General features: G+C 34.3%; 2 protein-coding genes across 2 annotated transcripts; both read left to right on the top strand.

Annotated features, from left to right (window-relative positions):
- Positions 1 to 1,804: 1,804 nt before the first annotated feature.
- On the top strand, positions 1,805 to 15,490 carry LOC128221455 (trichohyalin-like). Its single transcript, XM_052930063.1, has 7 exons — positions 1,805 to 1,821; positions 2,963 to 3,004; positions 6,779 to 6,820; positions 6,977 to 7,018; positions 12,802 to 12,843; positions 12,994 to 13,035; positions 15,445 to 15,490. Exons 1-7 carry the CDS (start codon positions 1,805 to 1,807, stop codon positions 15,488 to 15,490), a joined length of 273 nt encoding a protein of 90 aa, XP_052786023.1.
- Positions 15,491 to 15,598: 108 nt separating this feature from the next.
- On the top strand, positions 15,599 to 19,096 carry LOC128221902 (uncharacterized). The gene is made up of 2 exons (XM_052930554.1): positions 15,599 to 15,681; positions 17,624 to 19,096. The coding sequence occupies exons 1-2, from the start codon at positions 15,650 to 15,652 to the stop codon at positions 18,066 to 18,068; spliced, it is 477 nt and encodes a 158-aa protein (XP_052786514.1). The 5' UTR covers positions 15,599 to 15,649; the 3' UTR covers positions 18,069 to 19,096.
- The last annotated feature ends 4,235 nt before the right edge of the window (positions 19,097 to 23,331 follow it).

The following is a 23,331-nucleotide window of genomic DNA, read 5'->3' as shown; positions in this document are numbered from 1 at the left end:
ACATTACTCAATCATCGTATTATCCCTTTTTGTTATGCACGAGTTATTATATGACTTTATGTGCGTCAACAAACCCCTTCTTTCCGCGTGCATATGCATCTCCAATTTATCACATACACCGTACTCGTTTAACTATTGATTGATGTATTTCTCCTTTCAGGGAAAAGGAAGAGAGACAATTGTAAGTATGTTCAGTTTTAAAAATATAACTTTTGATGTATCGCAAACTCGTTTATGTATACATTCTTTCATTTAAATGGCGATGATGTTAATGAAATGAAAACATAATGTTCCAATGTTGGCTTCTATTTTAGTTTCAATGTATCTTAACATGTGTTAAGATGTATTTAACATAATTTATCAGGTCGGAAAACACAAATCATTTATTGTATGTTTAATGTATATCATCAGTATCAATTATACTCTTCTTACATGGCAGCTTATTAATCATAAAGCTAGTGTTAATACATCCACACATATAAATTTGAATTAATCCCAACGTAGTTCGTGCATGCTAAATTTTATTTGTATATATGAGCAACAATATCGAAAGGGATGATAACAAAGTTACAATCTAGTGTTGGCTTTAATGAAAATGTACAGCAAGCCAACCATGGTAAAAGTAGTTATATTATTTTGTTTTATATACAAATGCGTGAATATAAATAAAAAAGTAATTGCATTTCTAGGCGAAAACTTGATTCAGGAATGTTCAGGAACTATTCAAAATGTGTTTCATAATTCTTGTATAACTTATGTAAAAAACTTCAGTTTAAAATACGACATCCTTATATACATACTGTACGTACATATGTTTGGATTTAAGATATAAGATACGTCTCCTTCTGTCGCAAAATCTTTAATGATTGCGTGATTGTATACGCGTGCAAATTAGTTTCAAGGCCATGAAATAAATCACAAAAAGGAAGATATTACAAACTTTATTATATTGCATAAACCGAATTTTAATCAAACAAGGGTCAGGAATAAAAAATAAATAAGGAACTTACTTTTCGAAATCAGATTTACAACTAAGTGTGCAACATATTTAACTTTTCTTTGTCACGATAATAACTGAAGTTTGTATTTACTCAGCAAAGTGCAAGCAAGTTTCACCTTTAAGACCTAACATTATTGGGGAGAGTTTATGAAAGAGTAAATGATCATTCGATGCCAGTCTTGGGGTAAACAATCCCTAAAATTCACAATATCTAACAATTCACCAGCAAATGAATCCAAGTTTGTTAACATGCTTATACGTTAATACGTAAGCTACGTAACCATGCATATAACGGGAACACGTTATTAACATTGCTACGCTAGTACCGGAATACGTTATGAACATAGCCATGCTACTACGGGAATGTTAATATTTCTTAGAATAAATTATAGCAACGTTAACCCTAGTGGCATGCTTGTTAATGCTGTACTATGTTTAATATCCTTTACCTATTTATAATCATCATTCATTTTAATAATATCGCTGTAGCAGACATATTGTAAAATGTAATCAGGACATTATGAAACCATTATTTTTATTCCTGACCCTTGTTATGAACCTTATGACTAGTGTACAAATGCAGCATCACCTTCATAAAACTAAGTAAAACAAATATCACCTGATTTTCAAAACGTTCACAGACATCCTGACATAGCAACTAACTAATGATTGGTTGTTTTCACTTTTCAGCTCAATGAGAAAAACATTGATTATTTCAAAATAGTTCGCGAACATTCCTGAATCAATAGATTTTTTCGGGAACTTCACGGAATATAAGCATATTAACTATAAATTCCATTCACAATGCTTTTGGATGAGGGGTAAGTAAAAACGCAGTAAGTTGCAATCGAATACTACGTTGATGGTATAAAAATGGTGAATTATTTCAAACGTTGTATATTAATTTCTAGTATCCATAACAACACGCATTTTCAGCGCAAAATTTCAACTGTCGGCGATATAATTTTGATGAATTTTCGTTTCAAAATCGAAACCAAATCATATTCATTGTAACAGATAGTGTATTTAATAGGTACTTTACATATGTCAACTGGTTGATTTAATATATACCATTTTAAACATTTAAACGGAGGAATTGCAATAATGGAATCGAGATTTATCTTACATAATACTTCGGACCGAAAACACAATATGAGTTATCTGAGCTTTTCTTACCGCCAGTTTCTCACTCTTTTTACTTTACTCGTCAAATGTGATGACATATTAATCATCAAGTTTGTGTTATATTTTTCAACAAATGAGATATATATTAAGTTTTGCAACCAGCAGAAACAAATGTTTTTCAGAAATTCACATCGCAACTCAATTTGCTTTATATTTAACATGTTATATAAAAGTATTGGTAAGCCGTAGTGACGTCACCATTTCAAAAAAGAAAACTCCGTTAAATGAATAGCGTTTACATTTTATATATCGTTTCCTATGTCATCTTTATTTTTATACAATTAAACATTTATGATAATCGAACTACAAAATAATGTTGTAATCTGGAACATTTTTATATGCACTGTATCTTACACGTTCTTGACTTATATAGCATAAATGTTCTGGACGGAAAATATTATTTCTGTGCATATCTTAGCCATCAGTTTATCAAATCCATTCAAACATCACAGATCTATTGTCAGGTTTTAAAAAAAAAGAAAACTTGAATATGTCTTAGGGTCGTAAACTTATGCTTAATTATGGTTGTAAGACATTATTATAAAAGAAAGAAATATATTGATGTAATCACACATTTCATACGTTAATTATTATAAACCAATCTTCTTTGAAATACGCATGAACATGTGTTGGTCACGGACGTAACTTTCTTGTTTATAATTATACACTTAAAAATGTGCAATATTGATTGGATTAACCTAGTAAGTTGTCTAGGCTGATCGAGTGAATTAAACATTTAGATTATGTAGTATAATGTCTTAAATGTTTTCGTTTCAGTCCGGAAAGGGCGATTAAAAGACTGAAGGATACTAATTTGAGGTGAACGGCTCTTGTATTACTACTCCTTCATTTATTACGGATTATATGCAAAACAAATCACTATGTCAACAGTGTTTGATTAAACATAAGGTGACTAGGCGATCGGATGAATTCAACGTTTGGAATGTTAAATACTATGTCTTAAATGTGTTTCTTTCAGACAGTTTCAAAATATTAAAAAGCTAACGGAAGGGAATTTGAGGTACATAGTTTATCGCTCACGACTCTATGCAGTTTCGTATAAAATAATTCGCATATGAGCTTACCATTTCTTGGATATAGGACATTTCCAAATATAAATACAATATATTCCAAAAATGAAACCTATAAACAAATAAGCCCACTACTTATATCAAGTCGATTTTAAGATGCATCAGGCATAATATGACTCTCGTATTTTCTGGCCAGGTATAACTATGTAAAATAACAGTTTTCTATAAAGAATGTATGGAGCATACAACTCTTTTTTTACAAAAAGTGCATGGTCGAGATTGACTCAGAACTGTGCGGCAACAATGTACATACCTTGAGCAACATTTTTTTATATTCACATAATCATGTGCCTGACATGAAAATGAAGGAAACAATTAAAATTCAAGAACATTGTTATATAATATAAAATATATCTTGTTTCTCGCATATGTAAAACTGACAATATATGTTTCACTAATATTATAAACGAATTTGATCAAAACAATCAGCATACAAGGGTTATAATTCTTATAAATAATATGAACATTGTATTTCCACACGACTCATGCATCAGCAGACTCAAAACCGGAAGCCCGACATTACCTGGTGATCTTATACTGGTATCGTTTTTTTCGGCATTCTATGCATTTAATGACGGAATGAACGTCCACAAAATGTGACATGTAGCTATGCTGTTAACCTAATGATGAGAAAAAAGACAAGTATCACTATGTTTACTAACGACAATACTATGGCATTAACTCTCTTTTTGTAAGATTTAATGAAAAATACATGTCTAAGTATTTATGCAGAATTGTCGTTGTTGCTGACAATGACAGTTTATAGATGTACTTGGCAGTACGGTTTTTAGCAAAAAATGTAAACAGGTGTTTGTATATTCACAAAATGATCAGGCCCTTTCTCTGCTAGCCTGAAATATATTCGTAAACTTTGTTTTACAAAGTGTACAAACTAAGCACACATATTCTGTACAACACGTGTTTGGTTTAGGATTCAGCATAACATGATTAATAGCGTAAAATAGTTTAGTAACTGACTATCAGACAAACATTACTTAACCATGCCTTTGTGAATACTAATATATAATGTGCTTTCCTCCTTAGTATTCATGGAAAAGAATCATGCGCATCAAGGTCAAATCCTTTTACAAATCACCAAGGATGGTAACCGGTGATCTGGATTTTAATCCGTTCGTGGGATTTTAACTTGATATACGCCTGTTATTCATGTGTTCTGGTGAAACAAAATCCGCAATGCTTATACATTGATACATCTTATTGTGAATGCCAAGCCGCCAACGCAAGACACTATGTGTCGTCAATACTGTTAACATAACAATGAAACTTTGAAACATATGGAGACGAAATTCACTTCATTTATGTATATCATGAAACATTGGACAGCTATGCAATCCCTTCCGTTAAATAAAAGCATTGATGAAGTATTGAAACTATGACTATCACATAATACAATATGTGGTGTCATCAGAACAAATATAACAATTGTACTTATGATCATTTTCGTAAACATAAGTATAAAAATATAGGCAACATAAAATCGAATGCATTAAACATTTTTAACGTTGGATGTTCAGAAGGGTTCAAAAAGCTAAATTAATTATTAAACTATTCAAGCGTCTCTAATTATGAGAGTTTAATACTTTATTCTACATTGCGTAATGTTACGTACCGGTGATGTTTGCAGTATTTTACGTACCGGTGATGTTCGGAATATGTTACATACCGTATATATTCGCAATATGCTACGTACAGGTAGTGTTCGCAATATGCTACGTACCGGTGATGTTCGTAAAATGATGCGTACTGGTGAGGTTCGTTTTATGCTACGTACCGGTGATGTTCTCAAAATGCTACGTACTGGTGATGTACGCAGTATGTTATGTACCGATGATTTTCGTAACATGCTACGTACCGGATATATTCGCAGTAAGTTACGTTCCGGTGATTTGCGTAATATGCTATGTACTGGTGATGTTCGTAATATGTTTCATACCGTAAATGTTCGTAATTTGTTACGTACCGGAAGTGATCGCAATATGCTACGTACAGGTGATTTGCTCTATATACTCCGTACCGGTGATGTTCGCAATATGCTACGTACCAGTTATGTTTGCAGTATTTTACGTACCGTTGATGTTCGATGTAGGTAGATACCGGTGATGTTCGCAGTATATGACTTAGCGGTGATGTAAGGCAGTATGTTGCGTAACGTTGATGTTCGATGAAGGTACATACCACAAATATTTGCAGCATGTTACGTTCCGTCGATGTTCGCAATATGCTATGTACCACTGATGTTCGCATTATGCTAAGTATCAGTGATGTTCGCAATATGCTAAGTACCGTTGAGATTTGTAATATGCTACATACCGGTGATGTTCGTTATATGCTACGTGCCGGTCATATTCGTAATATGCTACGTACCGGAGATGTTCGTAATATGCCATGTACCGGTGATGTTCGTAATATACTATGTACCGGTGATGTTGTAAAATGATACGGACCGTATGTGTTTGCGCAATGCTACATACCGCTGATGTTTACAGTATGGTATGTACTGGTAATGTTTTCAAAATGTTACGTTCCGGTGATGTTCGCAAATTGCTTTGCACCAGCGATGTTTGCAATATACTACTTACCGGTGTTTTTTCGCAATATGCTCCGTACAGGTGCTCTTGGCAATTTGTTACATACCGTCGATATTCACAGTATATAACGTACCGGTGGTGTTAGCAGTATGTTACGTACCGTTGGTGTTCGATGATGGTACATACCAGATTTTATTTCAGTATGTTACGTACCGTTAATTTTTGCAAAACTACGTACCGTTGATGTTCGCACAATGCGACGTACCGGTGATTGTTAGCAGAATGTTACGTACCGGTATGTTACAATCTACCAAAATGAGCCTTTGTGTTCATATTAAGTCATTTTACATATGTGCCTAATTGAGGTCCCGCAGTACAACTATTTAAAAAATAAGGTTCATCCGTGACAACAACTCCTATGGCATTATCCATCTAGTATTGTCCGGTTTGATGACAACAATTCAGTTATATATCTTCACGCATAATTGTGGTCATTGCTGATGTTTATATGTATATGAACAGATAATTCCTGTACTCTGCTTGCATTGAAATATACTCTGGGTGGATGATATGTTCAAACTCGCAAACATGACATAGATAGTATTAGATTTTCCGAAAAAACAACACTTGAGCATGTCTTAAGATTTTAGATTCATGCTGAGTTTTATTTTTCTAAATGTACGAAATTATTTTCAAAGTGAGTAATATAAATGTTTAAAGATAAGAGACTGTTTGTAAACAAATTTTGCAACAAACATTTCATACGATATTTGTCATTAATTGATGTTTTGTAAAAAGGCTTGAACATTGGTTTGTCTCGAAAATAACGTTTTCATTTTTAATTCTTAATTCTACATTTCCCAAATGCTGGTTCAACGTAAGGTGTCTAGCCTACTCAGATGAATGTAACGATGGGATTATGTCATAATAACTTTTAAATGATTTCGTTTCAGGCAGGAAAAAACGATTCAAGATCTGAAGGATGAAAAGTTGAGGTGAATAATGTTTTATGGCTTTTTTGTTAATCTAATCACTATGCAAAACAAGTGACTATGTCAATACAGTCTGATTCAATATAAAGTGTCTATGCAAATCGGATGAAATTAACCTTTGGATCGTTTTAGAAATATGTTTTAATGTGTTTCTTTCAGGCAGGAAGAAACGATTAAAAAGCTGACGGAAGATAATTTGAGGTGAATGATTTATGTTTTACGATTCCTTTATTAACCGTAATCTATGCAGTGTTGTATATTGTATTCGCGTGTGAGTTTACCCTGTCCTTGAGTGTCTGCATCTACGACCCTACTTATAAGAAGTCGATTCCAAGATGCATCTGAAATAAAAATGACTCTCTTTTACTCTGAAATGTTTAGAACAGATGTAATTAGTATAACCGAATAAGACAAATTCACATTAGTCAGTATGTGTGGATCATATAGTTCGTAATGTAACCGTAAGTAGCAATAAGAGACCGGAATTTGACCAAATTGCAAAAGAAACATTTAAGATTACAAGATGCAGCAACTTATGTCATGTTCGCAGACACTATTCACGCTAAAAGTTAAATGCATATTACGTTTTAAAAGGCTATGTTACACAGGTAATAATTGCATAATGCTACGTACCGATGATGTTCGTAATATGTTGCATACCGGTGATGTTCGTAGTATGCTGCGTACCGTTGAAGTTCGCAATATGCTACGTAGCCGTGATGTTCGAAATTTGAAACGTGCCGGTGATGTTCGCAATATGCGACATACCGGTTATGTTTGCACGAAACAATACCTGTGATGTTGGAGTATGCTATGTTACACAGGTAATAATTATCAATTGCATAATGCTAAGTACCGGTGATGTTTGCAGTTTTTTTTGTACCGGTGATGTTCGGAATATGTTACATACCGTATATGTTCGCAATATGCTACGTACCGATTATGTTCGCGATATGCTACGTACCTGTGATGTTCGGAATATGTAACACACCGTATACGTTAGCAGTATGCTACGTACCGTTGAAGTTCGCAATATGCTACGTACCCGTGATGTTCGTAATATGCCACGTGCCATGATAATCGCAATATTTGCAGTATGTTACGTACCTGTGATATTCGAGTAAGCTATGTACCGGTGATATTTGCAATATGCTACGTACCTGCGATTTTAATAATATCCTATATACCAATGATAATCGCAATTTGCTACCAACCTGTGATATTTGCAGTATGTTACGTACCGATTATGTTCGTAATATGCTACGTACAGGTGATGTTCGCTTTATGCTATGTACCGGTGATTTTGCAGTATGCTACGTACCGTTGATGTTCGTAATATGATATATACCGGTGATGTTCGTAATATGCTACGTACCTGTGATGTCCGTAATATGCTACGTATCGGTGTTGTTCCAAACATGCCACGTATCGGATATGTTTGTAATATGCTACGTACCGGTGATGTTCGAAATATGCTTCGTATCTGTGATGTTCGCAATATGCTATGTACCGGTGATTTTTTCAATATGCTGCGTACCAGTGATGTTCGTAATATTCAACCTACCGGTAATGTTTGCAAAATACTACGTACCGGTGGTGTTCGCAATATGCTACGTACCTTTGATGATCGTAATATTCTTCGTACTTGTGAGATGTTCAAAATATGCAACGTACCGGTGATGTTCGCAATATGCTAAGTACCGATGATGTTCGTAATAGGATACGTATCGGTGAGGTTCGTAATATGCTACGTACCGGTGATGTTCTCAAAATGCTACGTACTGGTGATGTACGCAGTATGTTATATTCCGATGATTTTCGTAACATGCTACGTACCGGATATATTCGCAGTAAGCTACGTTCCGGTGATTTGCGTAATATACTATGTACTGGTGATGTTTGGAATGTGTTTCATACCGTATATGTTCGCAATATGTTACGTACCTGTGGTGATCGCAATATGCTACGTACAGGGGATGTTCTCTATATACTCCGTACCGGTGATGTTCGCAATATGTAACGTACCAGTTATGTTTGCTGTATTTTACGTACCGTTGATGTTCGATGTAGGTAGATACCGGTGATATTCGCAGTATATTACTTAGCGGTGATTTAAGGCAGTATGTTGCGTAACGTTGATGTTCGATGAAGGTACATACCACAAATATTTGCAGCAGGTTACGTTCTGTTGATGTTCGCGATATGCTACGTACCATTGATGTTCGCAGTATGCTAAGTATCGGTGATGTTCGCAATATGCTAAGTACCGTTGAGGTTCGTAATATGCTACATGTTCGTAATATGCTACATACCGGAGATGTTCTTAATATGCCATGTACCGGTGATGTTCGTAATATACTACGTACCGGTGATGTTCGTAATATAATACGTACCGGAGATGTTCGTAATATGCTACGTACTGGAGATGTTCGAAATATACTACGTAACGGTTATGTCCGTAATATGCTACGTACTGGAGATGTTCGTTATATGCTACGTAACGGTTATGTCCGTAATATGCTACGTACCGATGATGTTCGTAATATAATACGTACCGGAGATGTTCGTAATATGCTACGTACTGGAGATGTTCGTAATATAATACGTACCGGAGATGTTCGTAATATGCTACGTACTGGAGATGTTCGTAATATGCTACGTACCGGAGATGTTCGTAATATGCTACGTACTGGAGATGTTCGTAATATGCTACGTACTGGAGATGTTCGTAATATGCTACGTACTGGAGATGTTCGTAATATGCTACGTACCGGTGATGTTCGTAATATACTACGTACCGGAGATGTTCGTAATATGCTACGTACTGGAGATGTTCGTAATATGCTACGTACTGGAGATGTTCGTAATATGCTACGTACTGGAGATGTCCGTAATATGCCATGTACCGGTGATGTTCGTAACATACTACGTACCGGAGATGTTCGTAATATGATACCTACCGGTGATATTCGCAATATGTTTTGTACCGATGATGTTCGAAATATTCTACGTACCGGAGATGTTCGTAATATTCTACCTACCGGAGATGTCCGTAATATGCTACGTACCGGTGATGTTCGTAATATTCTACGTACCGGAGATGTTCGTAATATGCTACCTACCGGTGAGGTTCGTAATATGCTACCTACCGGTGATATTCGCAGCAAGCTTCTTACCGATTATGTTCGTTATATGCCATGTACCGTTGATTTTCGGAATATGCAACATACCGAATATTTTCTCGATATGTTACGTACCAGTAATGTTTGCAGTATTTTACGTACCGTTGATGTTCGATATAGATATATTTAGATTCACACTTCATTCCTTAACGATGGTTGTTGTTTACCAATTGCACTTTATTTCTGTATAAAGTGCAATGGCATTTCCCATCGATATCGCGTGCGTTTGTTCGATACTTCTGTCCTGTCATTCGGCGCAATAATACAATGGGCGGGGCATATTTACTACGGAACTATTTTTTTCAATATTTCGTAGTAAAATCATTGGCAACATGCAAAACTGTAATCAGTAAAGCAGATTAAACATAAGATAATGTCAAAATAGATGGAATAGGTGAAGAAACGTTTGTGTTTAAAAAGGCTGTTAAATGTCACGAAAATGCAACAACAGTTAGTTAAAAATATTTTTTTCTAACTTAACGGGTGCTTGTATGACGTCATAAGTGATGTCATTGAAACAGTTTTTCATTAAGCTCGATTCGGGCCGCAATATAACTCGGCAGCTGCATTTTGTTTCAACGCCATATTTTGCAGTGTCCATTCGTTTTGAAAAAAATTACAGGATTATTGGGATTATTTACACACAATACCAATTGGGTAATCAATTAATTACCTATACAGTCCTACTTTAACCATTATTTGTTTTGATAACTAATTTAAGCCTGAAAATTGTGTAAACATGTTCTTGATAAAATGTACAGCATCTTCACCTTCAGAGAAAAAAATGTTTGAAATTTCTTTGTTCATTGCATACGACGTAATCGAATCATGTAAGATAAGATAAGATAAGATAAGATAAGATAAAATTTATTTAAAGTCGGCAAGACAGATGTACAGACAACAAAAGCTCTGATGAGCTTTTATAACCGACTTATTTGTCGATATAAGTCTGGACATACAAGTCGTATGTTCTGAACAAAATCGACAGAAATAACTAAACTTCGGAGGAGCTAGTCGTTTTAGACATAATTTAATGCTTTTAATAGTCAAAACAACTGCAATAAAAAAATCGTTAGTAAACACATCAGCTTGCCATGAAAAGACAACTCGACAGAACATATGTAAGTTATATGTGGTTTATTTCATGTTTTGGTTTTTGTATGCAGCTACATTATATATATGCTAAATTATGTTTTTGTGCAAAAGTTTGCATCGTTTACCAACTTTCGGTCAGAAACCAGGTCGCTCAGCCTTCATTGTTATGATGCGGGCCCTGATAGCGCATATGTAAAATAAAAAACAGGGCATTAACGGCACGTAAATTTACTGAATAATGCACGTTTTCTACCAATAACGCCCAGGTTTTTGCGTTTTAATACACCACGATAACGGACCGAAAACACATATTTTATGCAATAATACGTATTAATAATAGCATTGACCTTGAAAAGATAGAAAATAAACATACAAATAAGGAACTATGTTATCTGTGCATTCATTGTCGTATAAAATTAGGTTACGATAGCTGTTCTAATATACACACCGTTGAGAACAACGAGAGAAAGAAAAAAGAGAAAATGCTCTTGAATAATCTATTTATTTTAGCAGAAATGTGATTTAAATGAATGGTAATATAAATATAAAAACTCGACATGTTGTACTAAATTGGGGTAAGGTATGCAATAATATGCAACATGTCGAATTTTAATCCTTAAATATATCCTTGATTTTCAAAGTATATTACGTACCGGTGATGTATGCAGTATGTTACGTACCGTTTATTTTCGATGTAGGTATATACCACAAACATTTTCAGCATGTTACGTACCGTTGGTGTTCGCGAAATGCTACATACCGCTGATGTTTTAAGTATATTATGTACTGGTAATGTTTTCAAAATGTTACGTACCCGTGATGTTCGCAAATTGCTTTGCACCAGCGATGTTTGTAATATACTACGTACCGGAGATCTTTCGCAATATGCCCGGTACAGGTGCTGTTTGCAATATGTTACATACCGTCGATATTCACAGTCTATAACGTACCGGTGATGTTAGCAGTATATTCCTTACCGTTAGTGTTCGATAAAGGCACATACCAGAATTATTTTCAGTATGTTACGTATCGTTAATTTTCGCAAAACTACGTACTGCTGATGTTCTCAAAATGCTACGTACCGGTGTTTGTTAGCAGTATGTTACGTACCGGTATGTTACAATCTACCAAAATGAGCCTTGATTTTCATATCAGTTCATTTAACATATGTGCCCAATTGAGGTCCCTCAGAAAACCAATTCAGTTATATATCTTCACGCATAATTGTGGTCATTGTTGATGTTTATATGTATATGAACAGATAATTACTGTACTCTGCTTGCATTGAACTATACTCTGGGTGAATGATATGTTCGAACTCGCAAACATGACATAGATAGAATTAGAATTTCCGAAAAAACAACACTTGAATATGTCTTAAAGTTGTAGACTCGTGCTGAATTTTATTTTTCTAAATGTACGAAATTATTTTCAAAGTAAGTAATATAAATGTTTAAAGATAAGAGACTGTTTGTAAACAAATTTTGCAACAAACATTTCATACGATATTTGTCATTAATTTATGTTTTGTAAATAAGGCTTGAACATTGGTTTGTCTCGAAAATACCGTTTTTATTTTTAATTCTTAATTCTACATTTCCCAAATGTGTTGAAATACTTCTTGTTTCAACGTAAGGTGTCTAGCCTACTTAGATGAATGTAACGATGGGATTATGTCATAATAACTTTTACATGATTTCGTTTCAGGCAGGAGAAAACGATTCAAGATCTGAAGGATGAAAAATTGAGCTCGACAATTTATGTTTTATGTCCTTTTTTTATTAAACTTTCACTAGTCAAAACAAGTGACTATTTCAATACAGTTTGATTCAACATTAGGTGTTTATGCCAATCGGATGGTCTAACGTTTGGATTGTTTGAAAAATATTTTCTTTTCAGGCAGGAAGAAACGAATAAAAAGCTGACGGAAGATAATTTGAGGTGAATGATTTATGTTTTACGATTTCTTTATTAACCGTTATATATGCAGTATCGTGCATTGTCTTCGCGTGTGAGTTTACTCTGTCCTTGATTATCTGCATCTACGACACTACTTATATAAGGTCAATTTCAAGATTCATCTGAAATTAAATGACTCTCGTTTACTCTGAATGGTTCTGAACTGATATAAGTATTTAAATAGAATGAAACAGTTTTCTACAGTATAAAGTATGTATGGATCATATAGTTCGTAAAGTTAATACTTTATACTCCATCGCGGGGATAAACTTAGAACTGTTCTGCAACTATGTGCATAACCTTAACAAAGTTTGTTAATTATTTACACAGACATGTTACTTCAATGAAAATGAAGAAAACAATTAAAAATCAAATACTTGCTTTGAATATAACTTGTTTCTCAAGAGACTGAGGACGTATGTTTTAATACTGATAATTAAGAATTTGATAGAAACAAAAACGCGAAAGGAAACAAAAAGTAGCTGCAACGAGCGTAAATGTATGCACTCTTTAGTAATCCCCTAGTTATGACACGAAATTAGGCTACGAATAAAAAAAACTAACTTACTAACAATATGATATTTTATTTAACACAGTAATGCCTACTTTATTTGACATAGCGTTGTGAAACCTAAGGTACCAAAAAACGACCGGGATTTGACCAAATTGCAAAAGAACACTTAAGATTACAAAAGGCAGCCACTTATGTCATGTTTACAGACACTATTCACGCTAAAGTTAAACGCATATAACGTTTGAAAAGGCAATGATTTACATTTCAGCAGCATTCGACAATGTGCTTCTCTTCACATTTATTTAAACACATTTGGAAATTGGTATACGTGGACGAGACTAAGAACACTAGTTAGCTGGTTCCAAGTAATCAGTAGCTAATCAGTCGTAAACAGGTATCTGTCCGCACCATTTACAGTACTCCTTGAAATATGTCAGGATAGAATTGTACTTCCATGGCTATAGTTATTTTTAATGCATCTATTGATGAAACTCAAAACGACTCAATCATCGGTGGACTTAAAACCGTAATCGAGACACAACCTGGCGACGTCACACAGTAAGCATTTTGCTTGACAGAGTGTGCGTTAAATGTATACGGACTTAATACTTCATATTGAAGACCTGGCGTCCGTGTTTGCATCCTTGTGTTTAAGTATTTTTAACACTTATTAAAGGGATACTCTCAAATATTCCTGTTGAAATATTCTCAGTAAGTTACGTACCGTTGATGTTCGCGAAATGTTACGTACCGTTGATATTCGCAGTACGCTACATACCGGTGATGTTCGCAATATGATACGTATCGGTGATGTTCGGAATATGCTTCTTCCGGTGATGTTCGCAAATTTCTACGTACCGGTGATGTTCGCAATATGCTCCGTACCGGTGATGTTCGCAAAATGTTACATACTGGTGATGTTCACAGTATATATTGTACCGGTGCTGTAAGCAGTATGTTACAAACCGTTGCTGTTCGATGAAGCTACAGATCAGAAATATTTGCAGAATGTTACGTACCGTTGATATTCGCAAAATGCTACGCACCGGTGATGTTCGCAATATGTTACATATCGTTAATGTTCGATAAGGGTATATACCAGAAGTATTTGCAGTATGTCCCGTACCGTTAATTTTCGCAAATCAACGTACCATTGATGTTCTCAAAATATTACGTACCGGTGTTTGTTAGCAGTATGTTACGTACCGGTATGTTACAATCTACCAAAATGAGCCAAAAACTTTATTTCATTTATCGTATGTGCACAATTGAGGCCCTGTAGTAAAGCTATTATAATAAATAAGGTTCATCCGTGACAACAACTCCTATGGCATTATCCATCTATTTTTATCCGGTTTGATGAAAATGATTCAGTTCTATATCTACACGCAATATTGTGGTCATTGCTAATGGTTATATGAATACGAACAGATAATGCCTGTACTCTGCTTGCCTTGAACTATCCTCTGAGTGAATGATATGTTCGAACTAGCAAAATTCGTCGAACATGACATAGATAGGATAAGATTTTCCGAAAAATGCACTTGAATATGTTTTAAATTTGTAAATTCGTGCTAAATACTTTTTATCTTAATTTACGAAAATATTTTCAAATACAGAAAAATAAATGTGTCAATATAGAGACTGTTTGAAAACAATTTTTGCAACAAACATTTCATCCGATATTCGTCATTAATTTATGTTTTGTGAAAAAGGCTTGAACATTGGTTTTTCTCGAAAATAATGTTTTTGTTTTTAATTCTACATTTCCCAAATGTGTTAATATACTTTTTGGTTCAACATAAGGTGTCTAGACTAATCTGATGAATGTAATGTTGCAATTATGTTATTATAATCTTTAAATGATTTCGTTTCAGGCAGGAAAAATCGATTCAAGATCTAAAGGATGAAAATTTGAGGTGAATTATTTATATTTTACAGCTTTTTTATTAATATTTCGTTATGCAAGCGACTATGTTAATACAGTAATATTCAACATTAGGTGTCTATGCCAATCGGATGAATCTAACGTTTGGATTGTTTAAAATATGTCTTAAATGTGTTCCTTTCAGGCATGAAGAAATGAATAAAAAGCTGACGGAAGAGAATTTGAGGTGAATGATTTATGTTTTACGATTGTTATTTATGCAGTGTCTTACATTGTCTTCGCGTGTGAGTTTACCCTGTCCTTGATTGTCTGCATCTACGACACTACTTATATAATGTCGATTCCAAGTTGCATCTGAATTGTAATGACTCTCGTTTTCTCTGAAAGCTTTTGAACAGATATAACTAGTCAAGCAGAAGTTCCACAGAAGTCAGTATGTGTGGATCATACAGTTGGTAAAGTAATACTAAACACGCAATCGCCGAGATAAATTTAGAGCAGTACTGCAACTATGTACATAACCTTAACAACGTTTCCTAATTATTTTCATAGACATGTTTCTTCGATTAAAATTAAGAAAACAATTAAAAATCAAATACTTGGATTGAATATATGTTGTTTTATCAAAAACTGAGGACATATGTTTTGATACTGATAATTAAGAATTTGATAGGCAGTCAGACAAATTTACAATTCACTATTTAATTATTCCCTAGCAACACAAACTTAAGCTACGAAAAAAAAAACGAACTCACTAGCAAAATGATATTTATTTAACATGTACTCCATGAAATCCGTCAGGATTTAATTGTACTTACATGGCTCTAGTTATTATAATGCAAGAACCTCCAAACGGCTCATGCATCGGTAGACTTAAAACCGTAATCCCTACACAACCTGGTGACGTCACACTGGTAACATTGTGTTTGACAGACTATTCGTTTAATGTCGGTTTGAATATCCTTTAAATATGACATGCTGTCAATAAGAAAGTCAGAACAGAACATGCATCACTATTTCACTGATGATAATTTGAGCAACTCCAATGACATTGACCATACGCGAAAATGTGGTCATTGCTAACAGAGACAGATGACACTAACAACAACACAAACATGTACTACTACTACTACTACTACTACTACTACTACTACTACTACTACTACTACTACTACTACTACTACTACTACTACTACTACTACTACTACTACTACTACTACTACTACTTCTACTACCACTACTACTACTACTACTACTACTACTACTACTTCTCCTACTACTACTACTACTACCACCTCTACTACTACTACTACTACCACTACTACTACTACTACTTCTACTAAAACTACAACTACTACTACTACTGCTACTACTACTACTACTATTACTACTACTACTACTACTACTACTACTACTACTACTACTACTACTACTACTACTACTTCTACTACTACTACTACTACTACTACTACTACTACTACTAGTACTACTACTACTACTACTACTACTACTACTACTACTACTACTACTACTACTACTGCTACTACTACTACTACTACTACTACTACTACTACTACTACTACTACTACTACTACTACTACTACTACTCCTTCTACTACTACTACTACTACTACTACTACTACTACTACTACTACTACTACTACTACTACTACTACTACTACTACTACTACTACTACTACTACTACTACTACTACTACTACTACTACTACTACTACTACTACTACTATTTATGAATATTTGTTACATGCAAATCAGACATTTAGTGTGTATCTCATTCCAATAAAATTTGCTTCACCATTTTGAAAGTGACCATAATTCATATTTAATTACATTTCGTGCTTGTTTTTATGAGCAAGTAATCAAAAAGAGTGTGTTTTTTTTATTTATCATTGAAAACACACACCAGACAGAATGACATGCACTATTTCGATGTCTGACCCTATAAAACATGATAGTGATTTTGGCTGAACAAGGTTTTAATAACACAACCTTAAAAAACAAACATCAATAAGCTTTATTTACCATTTTGTATATGAACATGAATGTATCCGGGTGAAAAGGTTGAATTCATATTCTATTAGATTTGATTGCCCTCGTAGTATTGTGTATGCCTTGTACATCGTTGTATTTGAACTACTATATTTCAGAACAAAGCAACTTGAGAAATACTGTTTCTTGTATTACTGGCTGCATTCGGACTGTCATGTCTCTCTTGAAACACCTGCAAGAACATACATAAGTATCCACCCACCTGACACAAAAGGCTCTCATCCAAATCAACCGAACGTGATACAATCTCTGGAGGAGGATATTAAACGCCTAGGGAATCCAACTGAGATTATGCCTTTAGTCGGTCTGAATGCTGACGAAATAGATGAATGGTACAAAACAATTGATGTCCATTTTAAACAGTGGACTGATGATTACCGAATGCTAGAAACAGCTCTCGTTAAAGGATCAGACGACTTCAAGAATTACTTAGAAAAACACAAACCAAGCATTCAAAACAAAATGTGTCCACTCTACATATATTCAGCTGCCTGGGATCACACATTGACACACTGCGACAGCTCAAGATGGCACAAAGATTGAGGATACTAAGCACTTACGTTCCTGAACATAAATTATCCATTTTGCATAGCTTATGTTTATACATTCTCATACTGTAACAATATATATGTTCACTATTATTTCATAGATTGGTTTTTTAGTATTTGTAGAATTATAGTGACGTGTTAGTCTTGTTTCTGGTGTATGAATTAGGGTATGTAATGTTAATATGTATGTGAATCTAGTTCATTGTCGTTAAGGTTCTTGTAGTGTGTCCATAGACAGGTTCTTCTTCATATTTCCCTGTAGTTTGTGTTGTATCATTGTGTAAAATGCCAATAAAACACTAATAGTGAAAATTATAGTAATACTTGCGTGCAATATGTAAGTCACCTGACAGTTAAATATTTCGAATCTCCTTTTTGTATTACTGCAAAACAATAAATTTAAAAAGTGTATAAACTATCCTGTGAACAACATAGCTGATCTCCTACTATGCAATGTATTCCATTTCTTACCTTCTAATTTAAAGTGACAATCTTATTCAAAATCAATACATACCCATGTATAACAAACATAAATTTATGTATCAACACTGATAAACCTTTAAGTACTTACTAAATAATGCATTTCTGGAACATATTTATTACTGACAGCAAGATTTTAACCGTTTATTTTATAGCAGAACGCTCAAAAATATTAAATAATTGGTGAATGCTAAAAGATTTACTGTGGTCTACATAACGTAGAAATACCGTGTTTTTTGCTCATTTCATTCAAATTAAACGTTGTATCCTTCACAAGAACCATTGTTTTCGACATTTATTATTTTTAAATATTAGAAAGGTATTTTTAATTGTGGTAAATATTGTTTGGGAGTAAGAGTGCATCTTTAACTCTAAAGCACAAGTAGATTGAAAAATAATTGGCTTTGTCATGACTTATATATTGCATACTACTCAGAATAAGTAAAATAAACTTACTATACTTTAACACATATTGTTTGAGTGTGCAAGTGTTGTTTCCCCCAAAATAAGAAATTGCTTTGATAGTGTAGCATGTGCACACTTTTTGGTATTTTTACATAGTTGAACATTGAATAAATGGTACATTATATAGTATTTGACTGTTCTTTATGTTGTATTGTGTGAAATAAATGATTTTATTTTTAAACAGTTGTTGTTTCATTAATTAAAAAAGAAAATAATTAAATGGGAAATCCAAAATATTATGCTTGTAGTCAAACAAACAAGTATTTTAAACAAACTATAATTACATGCCAAAGTATTGTTTTATAATTTTGTTTCCTGAAGAAATGGTTGTGGTAAAATAAAACATAGGTATATTACATACCCAAACTTCGAAAAAGTACTTGTTACAGAAATGAAAATAGTAATAGTATTTGACGAAATCAAACGACTTATTGGATAACTTTATTAAGACTAGATTCAAACGTGTTATGTTTTTATCTGTCTCTGTCATGCTACAATATACCAAAATGCATGGGATTTAGTTGTTCCCATCACATATTTTAAAAACTCCATTTCAAAAAGTGTCGGACAGCATTTGCTCCGAAGAATATATATATTAATAACTTTACATTTGGCATTTAAGGAACCATTTAGTTTTTTGTTGTTTTTTTTGATATTGACAAACCAAGGAAGTTAGTTAAAATAAACGTTAATGGAAACTAATATATATTGTGGTTATGTTTCCGGACAATCACACAGCACCACGAAAGCAACACGTTTACTAAAGATTTTAATCACACACTGTGCTATTAGACTAGTTTTTATTTACTTTTCTTAAATATTAAATTATGTTCACAAAGAAACAAACCAGATAAATATTTTACAAAGTTATATTGGCTTGCATAAAGATAAAATAAACCTTCTTGGGGATCCCAAAGAACCGTTTGATTACGTATGCAAAGTATGACATATTGATAATTGAAAAAAACATAGTAGAATTATAGCAAACAATCAGAGTTCAAGCATATACTGATGATGAGTTATCGGACCAAAACAATGATGCGGGTTACATTAGAAATTAAGAGAACAAATAACCACCGGAGCGGAATCACTAAGACAACTATTTGGCAGATAATTAATTGATGCAGATTTGTTACAAACATAATTAAACAGCATTTCAAACAAAAGTCGCAATCAACGAGATGCCCAATATTAAATGTTGGACACAAAAATGGTTATGCTTTGAAGAAAACATAGTTGGCGAAATTCGTAAGTAGTGGGGATGAGCAATTTTGAGAAATTGCCAAAAGCTATGCGGTTCTCCATTCTTCTGATAAGCCTGTCTGGCGTTCTCGCTCTGCAAGTTTGTTGAGTGCTTAACCAACATGGAGTTCTTTGAGATCATCAAGGATTATGTGGACGGTAAATTCTTACTCTTATGTTGTTGTTTTTTCGTTATAGTCACATTAACCTAATGGTTGTAAAATCCTGGTTTGGTGCCATTGCAATTTAGAGGCATTTAACCTAAAATATGTACTCTCTTCTTCATATTTATCAAAGGGGTCCTTCCTACAAGCTGTCTAGCACTGAAGTTTAACAATGTCAGAAATTCTCGTTAAACAGGTGCCATGTCAAATAAGTAGATATTGAGAGTTCCTTACATTACATTAAACATATATGGCAGTAATAAGTCTTCAAGTTTTATATGGGTTTTATGTACATTTCAACTGATTTCAAGAAGATTAATTTTCGTTTTTTTTAAATTGCATTTGTATTACCTGTGTCATTTTTCTGTCGCAAACAGCCTCGGATGTATGACGGCGCATGAGTAAAAGTCGTTCACAGAGTTATAAATATTTTATTAACTAATTATGATGAGTTGACATGCAATTTTCTTCTTTGAAGTTCAAACCGATTCATAGTGAAGTGTATTATTGCATACACATTAAGAATCCTCAGACTAAAGTTTCTAACTAAACTGAAATTGCAAAATAATACCAGCATTTATTTTCCTCATCGTCTTTTTTTTCGTTTGACAAAACAAAATTCATGGGATTCGCTCGTGTTTTTGTAAAACACACCAATTTTTATGTATGACGTATGATAGGTGACAAATTATAACAAGTGTTTAAACTAAGATACAGGCGGCCGGACCCCTTTAAAAAATGTTGATAAATGTCCTTAAAAGTGAAGGTGTATGAGTCCTTGTGGTCGTGACGTTTTGTTGTCAGTTTTCATTTAATGTACCATTTTGGGTATGCTATAAAATAAACGGAGAATATGTTTTTGTACTTTACACGTACGTTTCTGCAATTTCGGTAACAAATCATAAAACAGTTTCAGTTTGGTGTTTTCATATGCATAACCGGAAATATTTATGTTGGTGCCAAAATAGGAGCGAGTCCGTTTTTTTAAAAAAAGACGTTTGTAAAATTAAATTTCGGGTACCGACCTAACCGTACAAATTCCTGTCTGATTTGTTTGTTTATTGGAGTATATCAAGGTCTGCCTGCACCTATTGGCTGCATTATGTCTTGACCCCGTCGTGACGCTGCTATCACGACTTAAATTATGTTTCAACGCCATAAGTGACATCCGATAGAATTGACAGATATTCGCAGTCAATTTCAGACTTGAGGAAACTGAGTGAGATACAAGAGACCCTAGCTATTTTCGAAGAGACTCCTTGGTTCATTAACTTGCTTGGTGTTAAGCACCGAATCACGGGATACAACTTTCCTGCGTTGAACTAGTACTAAGTACACCATTTGCTAAGTACCACTCGCGGTACCAGGGCAGGGGTTGGGGGCGCACCCGGCGCATGCCTCCCCTATAATAGTCCAATTTACTTTTTATTTCAATAAAGGAGAAACAAACCAAATGAATTTTGGTTCTAGGGGAGGGGCACAATTCAAAAGGTTACGCCCCTAGGTTACGCCCCCTCTAAAGTGGAATCCTAGAACCGCCTCTGAGTAGTACCCTTAAAATGCCGATCGCTAGGCAAGCGAGGGACTGGTACCATATTTAACATTTTTCGATTTGACACTGCCTTTAACCCCGACCTTCCGCACCCAAAGCAAACGCTCTCCCACTGCAATATTGGGCGGTCTTATACAATAAAACAAAATATTTATTAACTGAATGCCCTTCAATTATACGCCTTGCACTAGATTAAAATAAGAATCGGACACTACTATATTTAGCTTTGTTGAAACGTCAAACACGAGGTAAACTGAATCACGACGAACAAGTTACGTACTACTGTCTTACAATCTCTATTGAAATGGTGTCATATGCTTATATTCTGATTACATCATTCCTTATTGATCACGTCATAACTTTATGTAGTAGTCGAAGAAGACGTTTCCAGTGATGACGTCATAACTGACAATGATGATGACGTCATTGACTTTCCTGGCGGTCCCGATGATGAGGTGGATTTCGATTTCCTGATTGACGCAAAAGACCTTTCCAGCATTGGGGAGAAGATATCGAAAGTGATGGAAGGTTGCACACTATTCTTATCAATATTGGTGTTTCTCAAACATATCTTATGAGATATCATCAGAAACAACATGTTTCAATGATATGCTTATGAGGCTATGGTAATATGCTTATATAAACGGTATAACATTATTTTATATCATAAGAATGCAACCTACACTCGCAGCCAATGCAGTTGCAGTAAGGTATTCAATTAGTTCAAGGTGTAATCATTAGGAATTCGAATTTTCGTGTGTTTTAAAGATCCGCATACTGCCACTCATCCGATACATTTGCTTGCGTAATATTTTGCGTTTGCAATGCTCTGAATTGAATCTCAAATCGCAGTCACGATGTCAACTGGTGACAACACTACCGCCATTTAAATATCAGCCAAACCAACATCAACGCAAGCCCTACTTTGTACTACAAACACTACGGACTACTTTTCGATAAGATTTATGAGTTAACATTATAGATTAGCCGTGGTCTATGAAATCACTGCTTCCATTCCCACAAAATGTTTACCCCAGTAGCCATCTGAATTTTAAAGGCGACACAATAAGTTCCAACCACTATCTTTATTTCGGCAACTCAAAGCAGCCATTGTCTAAGCTTGTGGCGCACCGAAACGATAACTAAAACCATCACCAATATCACAACCATCAACTCCACAATAACTAAAACCATCACCAGTAACACAACCATCAACTCCACAATAACTAAAACCATCACCAATACCACAACCATCAACTACACAATAACTGAAACCATCACCAATACCACAACCATCAACTCCACAATAACTAAAACCATCACCAATATCACAACCATCAACTCCACAATAACTT

Source organism: Mya arenaria, chromosome 16 (genome assembly GCF_026914265.1).
Source record: "Mya arenaria isolate MELC-2E11 chromosome 16, ASM2691426v1".
In the NCBI taxonomy this organism is placed as follows: domain Eukaryota; kingdom Metazoa; phylum Mollusca; class Bivalvia; order Myida; family Myidae; genus Mya; species Mya arenaria.
The sequence above is the reverse complement of the archived record's forward strand: the minus strand, read 5'-3'. Positions and strand labels throughout refer to the sequence as shown.